The 18,318-nt window shown below is 42.0% G+C and overlaps 1 protein-coding gene across 2 annotated transcripts in view; it reads right to left on the reverse strand.

Moving 5' to 3' along the window:
- Window positions 1–6: 6 nt before the first annotated feature.
- STAT1 (signal transducer and activator of transcription 1) overlaps window positions 7–18,318 on the reverse strand; it is a 34,532-nt gene continuing 16,220 nt past the window's right edge. The window contains exons 13-23 of one of the 2 annotated variants that reach the window (XM_024197769.2): window positions 17,666–17,707; window positions 16,466–16,549; window positions 15,095–15,193; window positions 13,855–13,990; window positions 11,138–11,193; window positions 10,170–10,264; window positions 7,528–7,667; window positions 5,984–6,169; window positions 4,344–4,419; window positions 3,149–3,224; window positions 7–2,338 (exon numbers count right to left, since the gene is read on the reverse strand). In XM_024197769.2, coding sequence (XP_024053537.1) covers window positions 2,315–2,338; window positions 3,149–3,224; window positions 4,344–4,419; window positions 5,984–6,169; window positions 7,528–7,667; window positions 10,170–10,264; window positions 11,138–11,193; window positions 13,855–13,990; window positions 15,095–15,193; window positions 16,466–16,549; window positions 17,666–17,707 — 1,014 coding nt within the window. In that variant the 3' untranslated portion in view covers window positions 7–2,314. Of the gene's footprint in view, window positions 2,339–3,121; window positions 3,225–4,343; window positions 4,420–5,983; window positions 6,170–7,527; window positions 7,668–10,169; window positions 10,265–11,137; window positions 11,194–13,854; window positions 13,991–15,094; window positions 15,194–16,465; window positions 16,550–17,665; window positions 17,708–18,318 lie in introns of both variants that reach the window. The other variant, XM_024197768.2, reaches the window with a different exon arrangement.

The following is an 18,318-nucleotide window of genomic DNA, read 5'->3' on the forward strand; positions in this document are numbered from 1 at the left end:
TTTCAAGGTGAGATAACTAGTGATTTTCAGTTTCATGAGGAGTTATGAGTTCATAGACTTGAAAATCAATGAAATCTGTGCAAGAGGCCACCCTCATTAGGTAACTGTGGCTTAATTAGCCTCCAGTGTACTGAGAACAATTCTGCTCCTCTGCAGTTAGCAAACTGCCTCCTTCCTCCGTGTACTAATGCTTCTGTGGGCTGTAAGCACTTAACACAGTCAACTGTAATTCACCTTTCTTTATCCTACTGCTATTAATGAAGCTGTGTGTCTAAGCATAGACAATGCCCTGGTTCAAATAAGCAATAGTAAAAATGAAGTCTTCTAAAATGTGACTTAGTTAATAATGGTATGCACAATACCTATAGGAAAAGTGTCCCCCCCCAAAGAGATTACAGTTAAAATTAGTGTGGTCAGTACAAACGTAAAGCAGCAGGGATTGCAGCTAGTGAAAAATCAGCCTAGCTCCATGACTGCAGTGGGGCTGTGCTGCAGTCAAGGCCCTTAGGATATGTCTATGCTGCAATGAAAATCCTGTAGCTGGCCAGGGCTAAGGGACTGTTGAATTGCAGTGTCCATGCTCAGGCTTCTAATTGCAGCATAGCCACACCCTTGGAGGCCTAAAATAAGTTTATTTTTCAATTAAGGTAACAGTGCTACTTTCACTAGTGGATTGATGTGCTAGGAATGCTTTTGTTTGCTGTTATAAAGAGGAAAGCAAGACACATTTATGCTGTGGATGGGCTCGATCCTACTCCCATTCAAATCAATAGAAAACTCCCATAGACTTGAATGATGTAAGATCAAGCCCTCAGTGGATTTCCCCATTCCAGTAGTGCCTGGCTAAACTGTGAACTATAAAAATAGCTGCAATCTGACAGGCCAAGAGATGCCATCTTCAGTTTGACAAGTTTCCATTTCTTGGGGGATTTTTTTTTTTTTTTTCAATTCTCAATTTACTTTTCAGGCGTAATCCCCTTGCCAGGAGCAGGGTTAGAATATTTTCTATTTGTTTGGATGGCAGGTGTGTCACAACGAAGGAGCCCCACTCAATTTATTTTAGTTTTGGTTACTTAAAAATTAAACTTTTATGTGCTTTGTGAATACTTAGTGGGCACATGGATTTTCATAGTGGACAATGATGAATAATTCTGACAATATCAAAGCACCTCCACCTCCATAAGTAACTACTGGCAGAGGGGTAGTGTCTGGTGTCTGTGCAGTCAGCTTACAATGATGGTTGGAGGGAGGGCAGTGCTCGTATAAAGGATCCTCTGAGAAAACATCTCTCTGCTGCCTCACGCAGATTTTATTGAACTGTACTTCAGTAAGGTACTGGCTGTAATTCTACGTCTAGCTTTCAATTCCTTTATGCCGTAATAGAAAGCAGAATCTGCAGCGCATGTTCAAACACTGTTCTTTAGGGTGACATGATGCCTTTGGGGATTTTCTACATGAAAAAGATTTTGTGAGACATCCTATTGAATTGGTGTTTCTTTTCTCAATGAGCAGTACAGTAACTGTTGTGGATTTCACGCTTACCATAACAACATGCTAGTTTTTATTTACAATGAAGGATATGCCACTGATTTAGCAGAGCAGAAGCAGACACAGGTCAGTGCAGTTTGTGGCTGTACTCTTTGAGAAAGTATCTAAGCTTTCATTTAAAAGAAAATATCCCAGACCTCCTCATTGCAGAAGAAAGCCTTCCAAGTGTGAGCCAAGTGCAAACTGAAGCTTATTGTCTGCCTGAGTATGCAGGCAGCCTGAAACCAATCTCGGAGGTGTGAATTACCTTTACTTTAAAACCTACAGACAACATTGTAAATGTCAACATAACTATTTCCTTTACGATAAATTTAGTAGAAACATGGGCTTCTCCCATAATCCCACGCTGCTCTCCCAACCAAGAGCCCCATCTGTCCTCTACCCTGTTGCTAGGATTTCCAGCTTTTCCCCCTCCACCTTCTGTGCTGGAGTTTCACAGTGGTGACAGAAAATTCTCTAGCTCATTGAAAATTACAATTAAATGAATGTAATATCACAATCAGTAACATACAGGCTATTCTGGGTATTACTCATTTTCACACTGAACTCATTAAGAACCTCAATTCCTTAATTGAACTGAAGCTCCAGTCTGATGCACTAGTGTGCCACACAATCCAAGGGGTTTCTTCAGAATGTAGGGAAAGCTTGTCACAGACCGCACAGCCTTGATGCATACCCCTGCAGGCTGTGAAACAGGGAAGCAGAAAAATGCAAGCTACTTAAGGATGGACACGTGCAAACAGTATAGTAAAGAGACGAATAACACTTAAGTTGGATAGGCTGAACACATCTGTAAAGAGAGAGCACAGGTTGATTAAAATCTTAAAATCTACCCTAAAACAAACCATAGCAAAGAATTATACTAAAATACTCTTTTACACATACAATGCATGGTAAAATGGAACAGGAGCTATGCAGTATTATTTTTCATGGTGTTACACAGTAAGGGCATTGAGACTGATGTGCTGCTATTTATTAATGAGGGCTTGAACTCTGACAGAATTATTAAGTAATATTCAAAAAGTGTTACCCAGGGTTTTCAGAACCCAGTGCTATTTGCTAAACCAACCAAGAATATGTCATCTTTTCAGATTGCCATAGGCAGATTCAGAACTCTCTGTGAGAAGAAGAAAATTGTACTTCGCCAACTTTGTTCCACTGTTAGTACTGTCATGTTATCTGGCTTAACTGGTCAAATCTATTAATAGCTAGATGAATCACCTTACTGCTGTTTGTATAGTAACTCTTCCTATTGTGTTTCCTCTATAGTCTTACCTAGCCTTCCTCCAGGACACAGCACATAGAGAGAGACACTGTCCTGGAGCCCAAAGAGGGGAGAAATAGGTTGAAATGAAGCAAAGTAGCTCTAGCCTGCAAAGGAAATGTATTTGCATTTCCAACTAAAGGCGGTAACTTGTTCTGGAGGGCCAGTTTGTGTTCAAATCAGAGTATTTTTAAAATATGAATTATTCTATGGCAGGATAAAAAAGGAGCCTTTTAAAAGCCAATTCCATATCCATCCCCCTTTCCTCCCCTTCACCTCCCCCCACCCTGCAAAAACAAACAAACATACCACAGTATCAATTTCTGCAGGGCTCACCATTCGAGACACCTCATCAAAATCTTCAGGAGACATGGGTAAGAGGTTTTCTGTGGTCTGGAGTCTGGAAGGGTGGCTGACATGGGGAGAAGAGAAGGGACAAACCTTCAGTGTATTAACATTAATTCCAGTGAACAAGCAGCACCCATGATGTCAATTCATTTCCCATTTCAAACTCCTTTCACTTTACTTGATTTTTAGTAGCATGTGCACCTCACCATGGCATCTGGCTGCCTCTCATTCAGTTTAAAAGGCAACACGTAGGTAGGTGTCACTGAGATGGGTGACTCAGCAAAGTTATATCTAACTCATTTTGCAGTGATGTTAATTACACAAGAACAAATGTGAGCTGTGGGGAAGATACCATCTTTCAGCAAGAGACTCCATTACATAGAGCTCCTGGGCCCCATGCACAGTACCACTGAAGTCTCGAGATGGGTGTGGACCCCTGTGCCCATGGATCCTATTTCCACTACATCTACACAGGGATAAAAACCTCAGGGCTGGTCTAGGTCAGCTGACTCAGGCTGCGAGGCTGAAAAATTGCTGTGTAGACCCTGCAAGACTGCAGGTTCCAGCCTGAGCCAAAGCATCTACACAGCTATTTTTAGCCCTGCAAACCAAAGTCAGCTGACCTGGGCCAGCCACAGCTGTGCCGTGGGTCTTTTATCCCCGTGTAGCCATACCCTGCAATATCAACAGCTCTCACTTGAGTAGACCACCACCAGCAGGAGATTCCACAAGCGAGGGTGTTGGGCTTAGAAAGCCCAGCCAGTTCTTAACTGCATTGCTGAGACACAATGTTTCACTCTCTGCAACGTAAGAGTGGTTTTAAGACAACTAAAAATCAGAAGTGTGTGGCTGGGAATACACACTGATCTACTACAATCAAGTCAGGATAGGTCATGTTAGTCCAAAGAAAACTGAGATAGCTAATTTTTATGAAAAATCAAGTATAGGAAACAGTTGTAAATTGCCCAAATATTTCAACATTTTGTACTTTAATATAGTAGCTTTTTTTCGATTCTATTATGTGTATTGTGGTGTCTTCCTACCCAGTGGGCTTAGCAAAGCAGGGGCAAGAGATCTAATAGTAAATCATGTACATCTTTAACACTCCTAAAACACACATTGTTTTTTGTAGTTTCAAATACTATCCAATTTTTAGAAATCCAACTCTTCTGTACAAACTTACACTTCAGATACGGAGATTAATTCAGTCTTGATGTATCCATTCCCTTTGGGGCCATCTAAATCCATAGGCTCAGAGGCTAAAAATAAAATACACCTATGCTTAGCAAATGTTCACTTCGTGAAAAATCTTTTATATGAATTAAAGGAGCAGTGTCAAAAATTACATTTCTTCCTGAAAATGTTTTACCAGCTACTGTTACAAAAACTCAGGCTGTATTTCCAGTTGATTTCCATTGTGCATTAAAGAAGACTATGTCAAGTCAGTTCCCCCTGCTTGTGTGACTTTTCCCACACAGCAAGAGGGAGGGGAAAAACAAAGGAAAACATGGCCTTGATCCATGCAGGCAGCAGCTTCCACCCCGTGAAGTCAATGCAGCACCACACAAGTGCCAGCGTCCAGCTACGTGGATCTAATTTCTAGTGGGGGCATAAGGTTGTAAAACCATAAAATATCCTATTGGGATCCAGGAAGTGGGCAGGCAAAGCCCGCCCACTGCTAAAGGTCCCCCCCAGCCTAAGGTGGGGGGTCCACAGGACCTGGAGACCAAAAAATTACGGGGGACAACTAATAAAAGAACAGGGACAGGAGTGAGGTCAAAGGGTCAAACGAAGCGAACCAGACGGGGACACTGAGGAGAGAACCTCGGACAGCGCCCACTGCTCCTCGAAGGTGTCAAGGAAGCCAGCGGACACCGCCCAGAGGAACTCCGCCCGGATATGTGAACGAACGGAGGACCTGAAATAGGCCCCACAGTCACAGGAGACTATCGGCCAACCTCCTCACTCTGGTTTTATAGATGGCCAGTTTTGCTAGGGCCAGGACGAGGTTGACCAGGAGGTCCCATGACTTTGTGGGGCGACGGATAGGGAGTGCATAAATAAAAAGGTGAGGAGAAAAATGCAACCAAAATCTTAACAAAATATCCGTGAGGAGCCGGAATAGGGGCTGCAGCCTGGCGCACTCCAGGTAAACATGCGCCAGGGTCTCCCTCACGCCGCAGAAGGGGCAGGTGTCTGGGATAGGGGTAAACCGCGCCAAGTACACGCCCGTGCTCACGGCTCCGTGAAGGAGCTGCCAACTGATGTCCCCGGTGGGCTTCGGGATCAGAGCAGAATAAAGGCTGGCCCACCGGGGCTCCTCACCCTCCAGAGGTGGCAGAAGGTCCTGCCACTTCGTATTGGGGCGGGATGCGAGGGTGAGGACATGAAGAACATGGAGCACGAGCGTGTACAGATGTTTCCATGGCGCAGTCCGGAACAGAACCAAGGATCGTGCAGCCGGCTCATGGTGAAGGGACCGGGCGGGGGCCCGATGAAAAAAAAAACCCATAAAATGGCAGGCAGACTCAGGGGCAATTGTATGGCCTGAAACCACCACGTACACATTTTTCAATTTGAATAGATTTCCCACTGACAGCCCCTGTACAACCACACTTTTTTCCCCACCTGTTGAACAGTTAATATACAACTGCTCACATTTTAGACTGGAAGAATTCAGCAGGCGTGGTTTAAAAACCACTGACCATTCTGGTTCAACTACCATCATTTAATTGTATACCACAGATATCTGGTATTCCAACATTTCAATGACAAATAAATACCTCAAAATACTTCTGCAAATGAAATGCTGATATCACTTACTCTCCTTGGGTCTGGAGTAGTATTTCCCAAAGGCATTATCTTTGGGAATATTCGGGTACAGGTAGCTCAGTGGATTTTCAGGAATATTTTCGGCCGCCATCACTTTGTAGTTGCGAATGATATCAGGGAAAGTAACAGCTGAGAGCTCCTTCTTGGTATAAGGTTCTACCGAATGGAACTGAGGTTCTAGTGAATAAAGAAGGATGTGAATCCTAGAGATGATGCCAAACGCATGGTTAAAAGGATACAGAAAAATACAACTGAGCTTACATATTCAGAGAGGGTCAAGTGAAGGAAGAGCCTTACAGAATGAAATCTAATTTGCACTGTCACAATTTAGTTTTTATTTCCAAAGCAAGTACCGCTCCATGCAGAGGAAAGTATGACCTAATGTATGTGCGAACGGTTCTTTTCACATGTTTTATTCAGAGTGACTGGGGTGACTTGTGTTCACCTCTGGAAATGGGCTGTAATCATATATTTAAATTAAACCATGCTGAAATTTACAAGACTGGCCCTTTTCAGCCTTTTCTGATAAAATTCAGGTCACATCACCTGTACCTGATTTGACCCAAACAACCATGGCTGTTTTATTATGGGGGTGAGCGGGGCAGGGACCCCCTGCAAGCTGAAAGTTTGGATATGGGACAACACTGTGTCTTCCCCTCAGCCTTTGACTGGCAAAGGAAGGAGCGGGAAGGCTGCAGAGAAGGAGAAATAATGGGTGAGGCAGCGGCTTTCAGCAGCAGCAGTTTCTCCTAGGCTGTTTAGTAGCTGGGCTCCATCAGCAGCAGCTGCAACCTCCTGCCAGCTAGGGGCAATCTGTCTCCTACAGACTAGGCAGGAAGATGCAAGGAGCCTCTCCTTTGCAGTCAGTGCAATCCCTGCCCCGCCCGGCCCCTCACCAGCCAGCCTTGGTCTGAGCCCAGCAGGGAAGGAGCTAGCCAGGCAGGGAGCTGAGCTGATTGCAGAGGAGTCCCAGCTGCCCATCCCCCAGTGTCTTCTCTCCCCCTCTCTGGAGACAGGTGCAGGGGAGCTGCTGGGAGCAGGTGGAGTGGGGGAGCAGCACTTGGGGGGGAGTTACAGGGTCAAAGGAAGGATCTCTGGTCAGGGGGATGGGGGCAGTGCAGCAGCACCTTGGGGATGGGGGAACCTTGGGCAGATGCAGGTGAGAGCTGGGAGGCTGCTGGGGGCACCTTGGGGCGGAGGGGGGCATGAAGGATATGTACTAGGATATCTTGGGACGGAGGTGACCTGTAGGGGGGAATGATACTAGGGGGGACCTTGGGGATTTGTCCTCCACAACTTTATAGGCCAAACTGATTCCCCTGGAAATGCCCCTGTCCCCACTGAAGTAATCGAAGCAGCCTACCAGATTGTTGATGGAATATTGTACTTGTGGTGGTTCTCTGGCACTTATCGGATGGGATTGTTAATTTCATGTTATTGCCAGTCTGTGTAAGGAAGACAGAGGGCTCCAAGGATTTTTAACTTTGGTTTTAAAATGTAGGTATAAACCCAAGTTATTCTCTGTATTTACTTACCATTTTGGGATCCCTCTACCCAGGTAAAAGTGATGGCTCCTTCTCGGCTACTTTCACTAAATCTCAGTAAAAAGGTCCCTGGCCTTTGGTCCTTTAACAAAGCACGTTCTCTCTCCTTACTGATAAAACCCATGATACAGCTGTAATATTAAAAGAAAAATTGTACAATTTACTTCTGAGTACATCCAAAGCCTATTATTGGGCTACTGCATGTAACTAAAAGCAGAATTTTCCAATTGGTTTATAACATCCTATGCGGCTATAACACCACCATCAATGCACAAATTACAATGCACTCTCTCGCTCCTGGGTGCAGTAGTCCTTGAGCAGCAGCTAACCAGAGAGTGGCTATTCAGCCTTTTCTCTCCTGCTATGTGTAACGTGCTATAAAATGTTGTTGCAACACTTTTTAAAATCAGAAATTGGTTTCAGTTATCCAAAACAACCAGTGTCTCGGTTCAATGAGTAAAATTACTCAACTTACTCACATGTGTGTTTGCAAGACCAGGGCCTAGGTGGCAGTTTTAACTGAGAAAGAGCATTAAGCGGGTATTAACAAAAATTGTCACTGCGTTCCTTTTTGATATGCTGTGTTTGCTTTAGTATCCCATGCTCCTGTCGGAATCACAGACAATTGTTTGGGTTTCTCAGTATTCTTTGGTTTTGTGCTCACTTCCCAGACAGCATATGTATCTCTGCCAGATCAGATATTAACAGTCTAGGTTATTTCAACCCCAGTATTTCATTGTGTGTTAAACCATGTTCTCTTATGCTTGGCAACACTCTGATAGTAGCGCACATTAACGTTCTCACCCTCTTTGTACCATGGTTACCAGATGCAGGGTACTATGATGCTTTTCCCTCTGGAAAGGTTTATCTTTTGTCAGACAATGCTTCAGAGTGATCTGGGGTGATTTTGTGGTCTTGAAGGAAAGAAGCTCTGAGGAGAGCATATGGGGCTGTGTCTAATCTGCTTGCTATGCCTGAATTTACCTGCACAGGGCGGAGTGGGCCAGTGGGGTATCCCAGAGTAACATCTATTTTACGGGCACAATGGTGAAGACCTTAAAAGGTGATGATGTCTGAACATTAAGATGACACAGGGAGGGTCTCAAACAAGGACATGAAGAAAGAGACTGCTCTCAAGACAATGACCTCTATCTACTAGCAATATCTGTGTTTTCATGGTTGGGGGTGAGGTAGCTCTGACGCAGTCATTTAGCAATATTGTCCAGGTTTTCTCTAGTAGATCATAGTTTGAGGGAGAGGCAAGAGTTTTGCTTTAAAATAATCTTTAAACTCAATTTTATTTATCTAGGAGTTCAAAAGTCCTCTGAACTATTGCTCTTTCCTTATGCAAACACTCATTTATGTAATTAAACCACCATTACTCTAGGTAAATATGTATCTTGGCAAGCCCAGTACATTAGGAAATACACCATCTACCCAAAAGAGAACAGTAGAAATCTACAAGGTAAATTATATATTTAGAGATTTTTTAAAAGGAGAACACTTCAGATATTGTAGGTAACAGCTACAAAGGATCCCTTGAGGACTATATATCCCAATCCTTTGTATGTTAATCTTCAGCTTGATATATGAAAAAGGCAATTTGGGCCAAATTCAGCAAGGCACTTAAGCATTTGCCTAATCTGAAGCACATGAGAACTTCTATTATTCATACACATAAGCACCTTGTTCAATCAAAGGCTATATTCATAATTTTCCTGGTCTATGTTTGTTAGTCCTGGATATAAGTATTATCTTGCCAGTATAAACACCCTAAAACTGTCATTAAAATAGTAAGAAAGTTTGTCATTGCTTTCATTAGTTATTGATTGCCAATCTTAATACATAGTGAAGGTTCGTTCACAGGATCAGAAGCACCTCTCATCATATATGAGCTGTCAAGAGGGTTGTAAAATAAGGTCAAATCTGAACTGACAACTAAAAAGCAGGATTAAAACCTCATTTTTAGCCTATTTCTGGCAGCAGTCATAGCCCATTATTAAAGGGTTTCAGTGTTGCTGATGTCACATAGTCCCACGGTTTCCAAACATTATTAAAGCAGCTGATTTTTCAATCTGGAAAAGAGCTTTACTATTAACATTTTAATTCTTTAACATTTGATCAGAAAAAATTAGTTGCTGTAGCTGGACTCCATCACTGGTATCAAAGGATTCAGTCAATCCAGCTGTTGCCAACAGGAGGCTCACAAACGCACTTTTTAAAACAAGAGTGAACATTGTACAAGATTCCCCCACAGCACCTCAGTCTTCACCTGCTAAACTCCTGTTCTTATGAGCAAACTCAGTTCTGCCTTGGGATGTGGTGAAAGCTCACTGCACTGTAGGTTGAGAGCTGGTGGCTCATCTCACTTAACTTGAAACTAATCTGAACTTTGACCTTTGGCATTAAAAGGAAGGGCAATGGGTTTATTCACTAAACTCATGGTCTTTTTACCACTGCTTCAGCTAACATGCAGAGGATCTGTCTGGTTCCTTCCAACAAAGACCCAGAACAAACCTCATTTGCCCTATTAGCACTCCTATTTTATTTCCTATCACAACTGTCATTTTAACAGAGCTAAAGGCTTGAATCATCAGCCATTCATCTTCATTAGCAACATACAAGAGTCTTACCCATCATTCCAGAGACACAAGAGGTGTTTTTTAATGAGTTCAAGGATGCCCTCAATCCACAGCCAGAAGGGAAAATTTTTATCATTTATATTTTCCTGAAATTACAGTACATGGGGAGGAAGACAAATGTTACAAAAAGAAATCTGAGTACAATGGACGCAACTTATAACAATGTCCTAAAAAAGCTGCAGTGTCTCTCTTTCCTCTTTTCTTCACCCCTATTTTTCTTAACATTTTTCCTCTTTCTTTGTTCCTTTTTGTTGTTTTTATTTCATTTATTTATTTTTTGCTGTTTCCTCTCTTCCCTCCTCTCTAATAGCTCCAGTTCCTCCACTCCCTAAGAGGAAAGATGCTGCGTTGGGATGAGGTGCATTCATTGGTACCATCCTAAGCTGGTCTGTGTGGCACAGGGAAGAGAAGCTTGGGCTGGCAAGGGGGTACCTGGGCCTGCAGGACCTTACATGTGACCTGCTGCCACCACAGGCACGTATATTAGGGTATGTCTTCGTTGCAGAGTTAACTTGTGCAACCCAGCTCCTGTCCACTGGAGAACTACCCTTTTTGTTTAAGAGCAATGAAGCGCCTTCACTCAATGATTAACAGGTGAAATAGAAGTGCAGGAATAAAAGCCAGGAACAGCAGATTGCTGTATCTATGGATTTATGTATTTCAATATAATAGAACAAAGTGCTCTAGGTGACTTCTATAGAAACTAAGATTCAGTCCCTGAAAAGATGCACACAACTCAGCAGTCTAACCTCACCCCCATATAACTTACATGAACCAACCATAACTGAATCAAAATATTCACACACACCCCTTGCCTTCCCAAAAGCCTAGTGAAAAAAAGTATAAAGAAGTATTTAGTACAATACTCAAGTAGAAAAACTCCATGCAAGAGAATCCTCAAACAAGAGGAGTCGAAGCGTTGTCTTCATGATCTAACTTGTTAAATAGACAGTTCCTACCTTGCAGAATCTTGTCCAAGGAATAAGGCCATCAAGAGAGCCTCCACCTGTTGGACCTAAACAACAAACCAATAGACTGGTTTCAGACAACATGTTTGTTTGAAATATCATTTAGGCTCAAGACTTAATGAAGGTGAAACCAATCTGTATTTACATAATAAATTCTAAGCATTTGTTTAGTTTCAGTTAGGGGTGTAAAAAAGAAGGAAGAGAAGCTGTTGATTTAACTGTTCAAATAGCTGGTGCAGAGCTAGCAATGCAGTTTTGCAGAGTAGCCCCTCTAGAAAGTGTTCTGGAGAAGCAGAATGTATGCGAATGACAAACCTATGTTCTGACAGGCACCACTAAGAACAATCGAGAGCTCTGCTACAGATTTTATATTAACAATAAAATAGGGTAGGAACTAATCCAAATACAAAGAGATAATCTAAAACTGCTGTTGCATACTAAGACATTTTCATCTTCAAAATAATTCTAGAAATGTGGTCCAATCATTCTCCATTTATTGGCAGAAGCCACCACACTGAAATTAGGACTATCCATGTGAGTTGAGAGAGAGAGAGAGATTTGGCCTATTAACTCATCAATCATTGCAACATCCTGTGAGATCAAGTATTATTCCCATTTCAGTTTTCGTGACTTGCCAAAGGTCACACAGAAAGCTTGTATCATAGCGAGGAATAAGCCTCCTATCCCGATTTCCAAGCCTACCCTTAACCACGGAATCATTTTCTTTCCCTTTCGAATCCTGTAGCATATGTGCGTGTTTTGATTTAAATAATGTCTGTGGTTTTTCCCTTAAAGGAAACTGTAGCCCAGTTGCCTATGCTACATCAATGGCAACATGCTCAAAATCCCCCTAAGCACACAACATCACTAGGGAAGTAGTGTATATTTGTAGCTACGCTCACAGAGGACGAAGATTCGGTTACTTATTACTATTAAGTATTCCCACTACATTCACAATTGGATTTTCAACTATGAGGCGTGGGACCCGCAGAATCTCAGGGGAAACTAGACATACTGGCTTGTCAGCTACAAGCCTTTCCAACTCTGACTCCATCCAGTATCCTACTCCTACTCTCAATATTAATCAATCAGACTACAAGTTCCAGGCACAAGGGAGAAATCTCCCCCCCGTGTCCATCTAGAATGAGTCTCAGTTCCCAATACCATCCATAGTATCACAGCACAGACTATGCACACCCTCACATCTGGAAGAATGGATACAGGCTTTATCAGATCGCTGAACTCCACATACCAGTAAACTATATACAGCACAGAAGGAAGTCTCGAATTTATTGCAGCTAATAAGGATTCTCCCATCAATCTTTCCGGTGCTAAGATTAGGTTTTATAACTCAAATGTAATGTAATGATAAGATGGAGGATACCTATTTACAAACTTAAGTGGAGATTATCACAGTTTGGGAATTTCCCAAGTTGTAAAATACTAAACAAACAGAGATGGTCAGTGATCAATATCACTCTATCTAACAGCAGGAAACCTTTATTTTTTTTATGATGAATATATTCTGCCTTTGTTAAATATTACAGAATTTTAAAACACATAGAAAAGTGATCTAAACTAACCATGGTAAATTGTTAACCTTTTAAAGATTTGATATTTTGAGAACTTACTAGAGCTAGAAAGAATGCTTTATAAAACATTGGACAGCTGGGATTTCCAATTTAGATTTTTTTTAAATATAACCTTTTATAAAATTTAAGGCTAATGGGAATGCTTCTAGGAATTAGTAACAAAAGTTTTGTTTTTTTAATTAAATGTATCCTTCCAGACTCTCTTATCCAAACACTACAGAATTGAATTAGTCAGGGTCTCGGAGAACCAGACAGAAAACTGACACTTTTTCATTGTTCAAGTGGGAATACTCAAAAATTGAACAATGAATTAGTTTAGCTAAGGACGTGTGGGGGGGGAAGGGCAGGAGATTTTTAACTTGACACATTCCTTTAAAGTCGTCACTGGTCTCTTGGTCTAGCCCTGCCTTTTATGCACTGCGTCAAGACTGTATATAGCAGGTCCTGGTCTATGGGCAAGTGTAACATGAAAACCTGAGACAAAAATTACAGTTACTGGGCTAAATGACCCATTTCTTGAAGGAATATTTCAATGCCCTCTCAGAAGTAGATTTGGTCCCAATCCTGTAAACCCTTGCTCAGAAGGGGTGTGTGTGTGTGTGTGTGTGTGTGTGTGAGTGTGTGTGTGTGAGAGAGAGAGAGAGAGATCTGTAGGAGCTAATCCTTAGAGTATACAAACTATCTAGCATGTAGAGAAATGGCTTCAACACTGTAAGTGTATGACCACAATACAACCTCTATCTGCATTACAGAACACTGAATATTAATAGTTTAAAATTGGGCTACAGAGTATAGCTATAAAAAAACCATTACAAAATAGAGTGTAAAATAAGTTTCTCCAAACATAAAGTAACAATGGAGGATAATTGCAACAAAAAACATAACAGTCCAACATGGTAGTAAGTACAGCTGGTCAAAAAAATTTCAAAATTTGACTTAAAAAAAGGCCGGGGGAGACAAGCTTTTCATGTTTTTTCTATGGAAAAGTTCATTCCATTTTTATCTAGCAATAAGTCATTTCTATCTAGCAGTCCATCTACTTACTTAATATAACCAAGAGGAAGGAACATAATAAAAGGGCTTGCAGATATAGAAAAATCTGTTATAGAATCATACCAAGAAGTTTCTCCCCCAGCATGCTCAACTGATCTGCATGAAGTCCCCTCTTAGTTACGGAAGAGAACTGCCAACTCAGCACTTCAGAAAGTTGAGACCATCTTGCACAAGGTGGGTTCAGAAAGAAAGACAAGTTCTAGAGAGAAAACACCATGTCCACAATCTTAAACACACATGAAACTTAGCATGAGCACAAGTGTATGGTTAAAAAAGTAACTCTTGAGTTTGCATAAGATATGGTGAAGTTTGACAATAAATGAGGACTTCTACATAGATGGAAGGTCCAGCTGACCATGGAGAAGCCGTTAACAATACTGAAAGTCTCTTGTTCTCCGAGAAAAAAGAAAGCTATGGCACTTCTCTTTGGGTTTAATCTTACCCAATAAACCATTCCATGTTACCGAAGAGCAGTGGATTTAATTACTGAATATACACAGTACCCTGGGAGAAGCCAAAAAAGCATCTGAAAACAGGTGTATAAAACATAATGAATATTACAAAACAGTTTGCTTGGTTTAAAAAAAGCACACACGAGAAACATAAACCCCAACCAAACAAAAACAACAACAAAACAATCCTAGATCCAATAAGAATTGAACTTCAGAATAAAGATGAAAGAATGAATTACAGACGCTCCCCGGGTTATGCAAGACCCAACTTACACAAATCCGCACTTATGGAAAAAACTCCGTAAGTGTCATGGGTTTTTTTGTTTTTGTGTTTGTTTGTTTTTGCGCGTAATTGTCGGGTATGCGTTCCCAACTTACGCAAAATTCGACTTACGGGGAGCATCTGTATGTCAAATATTATGAATTAACATGGAAAGACAACCCACATCTCCCTTGTAAATTACACAATAGTTTCAGGATACTGACTTACACTTTTAACATCCTATCTATCTTTCATGTCAACAACACTTAGGCCTGGTCTACACTAACCCCCCAAGTCGAACTAAGGTACGCAACTTCAGCTACGTGAATAACGTAGCTGAAGTCGACATACCTTAGTTCGAACTTACCGCGGTTCAGACGCGGTCCACACGCGGCAGGCAGGCTCCCCGTCGACTCCGCGGTACTCCTCTCGCCGAACTGGAGTACCGCAGTCGACAGCGAGCACTTCCTGGTTCGACTTATCGCGTCCAGACCAGACGCGATAAGTCGAACCCAGAACTTCGATTCCCAGCCGCTGAACTAGCGGCTGGGTGTAGACCAGCCCTTAGAAGTAAGTATTCTGTAAATACCTTTGGTTCAGTAGTCAGCATGTTGTACCACAAAATGGAAGCCCATCCGCTTGGAAGCTGGCTCACATTTGAGATCACAACAATGGGAAGGGATGTGGTCTGTAAAGGAGAGAGATTTTTGGAATTATTTGTGATACAGTTATTCTACTGTGTATACTTTTTTACACTGAAATTGATTTAGGTATATATACTATAATCTTTCATATACAATATATACATTATCAGTTTGTGATGAAGTGGGCTATGTCTGTACAACTAATTAATTCTGATCAATATTGTGAAGTGGTTTTATGAAAAACTGCTGCATTACCAGTATCTATATGCATGTGGATCCACTATTGCTGACAGGGCCTGTAGCAGGTACACACCAGACAGGGGCAATGTGACATACTTAAGGTTAACAATGGTATTTAGACCTCATAAAGGTCATGCTAAAAAAGCAGCGGCATCCTTAGAAATACTGTCATATATAGGAAAAACACAAAACGTCAAAGACTCACTAGTGAAGGAATGTAGTAAGTGCTGGTAGAGACTGCTATAATTAAGTTTACAAAACAGTTTCTCTCGTTCCCTATTTTCACATGATTATAACTTACCAAACCTTTTAGAATCATAGAATCAATTTGGATTGATGTCTTCTATGTTTGCATATGGAGGGGAGGGAGAGTTGAGTTTTTTGGGACTGGGGGAGTGTGTTGGAATTGGTGAATATCCCATCAACCAAAAAGTCAGTTTTACATCTCATTCAAAAGTTGGCACCTCCAGCAGCACTTCTAATGCTCGCCTGGGGCACTGGTTCAGTTCTGACCTGAAGGGAAGAGTGCTACCTAAAGAACTGCAGGTAGCATTTCTGCAACACAGAGTGTTCTTTGTGAGGTTTTACAAACCAGACTAAGCCTTACTTAGGTACTGAGATTTGAAAGAATCAAAATACAAAAGGCCCTATCGCTATATGCGGTGACACTGCTAAGTATCATCAATGTATTTGAAAACAACAATGGAGGCGGAAAAAATGATGAAATTCTAATACAGTAGAACCTTAATTTTATGAATACCACTCTTACAAACAATTTTTTCCCAAGAGGACAATAAAAATCACAACAAAAGTGATGTTGATGAAGAACAAGCACATGTCTTCAGTGCATTGAAAATTCCTTTGCACTGGCTTGAAGTCAAGAAAGCGACACAATGCACCATGCTGCATCTTATGCACCATAGCTACTGTAATTCTGAGACATTCCTAAAAATTGAACTCAGGTCCCAATTATTTCATAAAATAGGGGTTTCTACTGTACTTAAATAACTTAGAACCTCTGAATAAAATTACTCAGAATTAATTCTACCCCTATCTAATCTACATAGTAACCTTACCTCTAGATCTACTACCAGCCCAGGCTGGCACAGCTGAGTTTCAAAGCTGAGGGAATGAAGTTCTTCTGTTACAATGAGAGGACCCTTTAAAAAACAATCATAGGGAATTAAATGATTAAGCTCAAATTCTTAAAACATTGTAAATAAGACATTTTAGGCTGTTAGGATTGATATGTTATGTTAAATACTGTATGGGAACCAATTTGGGAGGGTACCTTCTGTCACGAAGTGGGGGGACATCAGGGCCCTGCACCCCTCCTCCTGGGATTCACTGTGACTCTCAGCCAGCCAGTAAAACGAGAGGTTTATTGGACAGTAGGAACGCATTCTAAAACAGGGCTTGTAGGTACAGCCAGGACCCCTCAGTCAAGTCCTTCTGGGGGGCAGGGAGCTTAGACCCCAGCCTTGGGATTCCCTGCGTTCCACCACCCAGCACAAAACTGAAACTAAAAACTCCTCCAGCATCTCTCTCTCCCCTCCCCCCAGCTCCTCCTCTCCTTTGTCCAGTCTTCCGGCCAGAAGGTGTCACTTCTCCCAACCCCCCTCCTGGCTCAGGTTACAGCTCAGGGATCTTCCTTCAAGGGAAGTCCCCCATCCCCAATGTAACTCCCCTGCAACATTCCCGGCACACCTTCTATTTCCCCAGCAGTGGATAAGCTATGAAGTTACTGTCAGTCCAAATAATGACATTTAGTATTCACTGGTTAATGTAAAAGCAAGCCCCCTATAAGCCATTTTTCAAATATTCAAATTAAGTGCTTCTAGGGATTAGAACAAGTGTCATTAGGCAGGGAAGGGAGCAGTTACTGTGTCCATCTTTGATGGTCTCCTGGCTTAGACAGAATGAGTCCCTAGAGAGCACATGGACATTTCAGCAGGAACTTTCTGAGTCCCCTCCATGTCTGCTACTGAGCAATCCCAGGGAATTCTGCCATTGGCAAAAATTCTTGTTAGAGCCCTGCTGCCATGGGGAGGAAAAGCACCGAGCTGGGATCTTCCGTATAGTACAGCGTCTATGTCTGTGATTCCAGGGCTTGCTTTCCCTGAGATGGTAAGTTCCTACTCTGCTCTGCCCATTTTCTTCTTGAGGACATTTCCATGGGATTGGGCAGTTTGGCCCACTATCAGGCATTTAATAGTTCTTAATATTATAAAAATAACTGGACCAAAAGAGGGGAGGAAAATGTCAGTGCTTCTTACCTCATTAGTTCTGCTTCCTGTATTTTTTTGTTCCTTTAATTGCTGCAAACAAAAAGAACAACCCAAAATAAATGACAGTCCTGACTGAAAAAGTGACTGTTACAAATAAAAGATGTGAGTATTTACATAAATAAAGTAGCGTTTGCACAGTCCCTGCTGCATAACTGGCCATGAATCTGCTGCATTAGTCTCTGATCCTCTTTAGCTCCCAAATGTGGGAACCAGGGGATTTGACTGTAGATACAGTGGATAACTACCGTCCCTTTATAAAAGCATTCTGCTGTGAAAACAGATATTGCAAGCTGAATTAATATCTTTTTATCATGCTGCAATGATTGTGTAGAAAAGGCCTTTCTTAGAGGCACAGCAACCATTATTGAAGAGGGTGAGATAGACTAAATAATGGATTATCATCAATCAGCATCCACCCTAAATCTGTCCAGGAAAATATCAGCAGACTCTACCATTGTTAGTGCCCTATATATAGGTCTAGGCCAGGGGTGAGCAAACTTTTTGGCCTGAAGGCTGCATCGGGTTTCGGAAATTGTATGGAGGGCCGGTTAGGAGAGGGGGTCATGGCCCGGCCCCAACCTCCTATCTGCCCTCCCCCCCGGGACTGCTGCCCCATCCAACCCCCCCTATTCCCTGACAGC

This window comes from Terrapene carolina, unplaced genomic scaffold (genome assembly GCF_002925995.2).
Source record: "Terrapene carolina triunguis isolate 2854851 unplaced genomic scaffold, T_m_triunguis-2.0 Scaffold62, whole genome shotgun sequence".
Taxonomy (NCBI): domain Eukaryota; kingdom Metazoa; phylum Chordata; order Testudines; family Emydidae; genus Terrapene; species Terrapene triunguis.